The 1684-nt window shown below is 42.4% G+C and overlaps 1 protein-coding gene across 1 annotated transcript; it reads right to left on the minus strand.

The window, feature by feature from the left end:
• Positions 1–553: 553 nt before the first annotated feature.
• Positions 554–1472, minus strand: LOC108456269 (dehydration-responsive element-binding protein 1A-like). The gene has a single exon (XM_017754865.2). It carries the CDS (start codon positions 1343–1345, stop codon positions 665–667), a length of 681 nt encoding a protein of 226 aa, XP_017610354.1. The 5' UTR covers positions 1346–1472; the 3' UTR covers positions 554–664.
• Between the last annotated feature and the right edge of the window lie 212 nt (positions 1473–1684).

The raw sequence follows: 1684 nt of genomic DNA on the forward strand, positions 1-1684 counted from the left end.
TCTTTTCATTATAATTCATCTTACTATTACAGCTACATTTGAATTCAAATACACACCTCATCACTGTTTTTAATCTCATCGCCACTTATAAGTTCACGAAAGATAAATGCTTCATTAAGCCTAACTGTATTTGAATTAAAGTGATATTCATAAAACCCTCCCAACCATGACTATTTTAAAATTCAAGCTTTACCCAAATGTGCGGGAAAAAAATTCAGTACCACTTCTTCTTGCAAATAATATACTCACGATTGTTTGACATGTATTACTTTATAAACAATTAATTGTGACTTTTCGACCAGTTGCTGAAGCTATTCTCGGAATACATTTAAACCTCTTGATGTGCAATGACTGTGTGCCAAACTGATATCATCTATAAACGTCGACTTACCGTAAGACATCGTAATTATTTTCACCATTTCAGTGAGGGGACATGTTGTAGGTGTCACTGGCGAACTGATAAATTCCATTTCCCTTAGAATGCTATTATTGCCTTCTACATTTCTGAAAATGGAGTAAACGATAGAGAAAACTGCATTAGCTACATAGCTCCTAACTGTCAACTGCCTGTGTTTATTGGATTTGGATGAAATGCAAAAAACTATATGCACACGTATTATTGGCTTTGCTTGAATCCCTAGCTATAGGTTGATCAAGCCTAGTATTATTGACGGTAACTCCAAAGTGGTATGAAATCATCGGCAGCATCGTATTCTAGTTCATCCCCATTGTACCCACAACGAGGGGGTGACATCATCATCCCTGCCGCCATGTTTTCCAGATAAGTTTGTGTTCCAAAAACCGCCTCCTCGTCCAAATAAAACCCATTCTCACACAAACTCCCTTTTTTTTCATCTCCCTTTGCATTAGCTTCAGAGTTCCCCTCCCATTGCTCAGCCGGTTGTCTAAATGCCTCTGCTGCCTCTGCCGCCGCCTTCTGGATATCCTTGGGATCAGTAGAAACCGGAACCGGAAGCCTCCAAGCTGAGTCCGCGAAGTTCAGGCAAGCCGACCTCCCCCTCAGAGCTATGGCCGCTACGTCATGGGCACGAGCTGCCATCTCCGCTGTGAGAAAAGTACCCAGCCAAATCCTCGACTTCTTATTAGGCTCCCTCACTTCACAAACCCACTTCCCCGAGTTCTTCCGGCGGACTCCACGGTAAACCGGATGCCGAGTCCCGCGGAATTTCTTCCGTCCCGCTCGTTTCTTGGGACAACTCGAAGCTAACATCACATCTTCATCGGAGAAATTTGCCGGACGGGAAGTGCCACTTCCAGAATCCGATAACGGTGACGAAACAGACCCAGAATCGAGCACATCACAATCTAGAGCGAAAAGTTCCATTTAAGTGAAGGCTGAGAGTGAAGTGTGAGTTGAGTAAAAGCCAAAGGAAAGCTTTTTAAGAAAAGGATACCATAATAGTATTGAGTTGAGTGAATGTGAAAGAAGGAAGAGTGAGATGGGTTATTATAAAGATGGTTTGTTTTGTATTTTAAGAGAATAAAAAAAGGGAGGGCAACACGGAAAGGTGAAGAGGATCCAGGCTGTTGCTTTGTGGGGTCAGTGAGGACTAGGTTTCGATGCCAGCTGTATTAGTTTTGGATCAAGCAGTGCATTACACGTGGGATATTTGACATTTTGACTAATTTTTATCTGGAGCTGTCCAAGTCAAATGGGTCAGCT

The sequence above is a fragment of the Gossypium arboreum genome, chromosome 9 (assembly GCF_025698485.1).
Source record: "Gossypium arboreum isolate Shixiya-1 chromosome 9, ASM2569848v2, whole genome shotgun sequence".
Classification (NCBI taxonomy): Eukaryota; Viridiplantae; Streptophyta; class Magnoliopsida; order Malvales; family Malvaceae; genus Gossypium; species Gossypium arboreum.

Bases quoted from the DNA above. Each gene is read 5' to 3' on its own strand.
- LOC108456269 (XM_017754865.2), bottom strand. From the start codon at position 1,345: ATGGAACTTTTCGCTCTAGATTGTGATGTGCTCGATTCTGGGTCTGTT.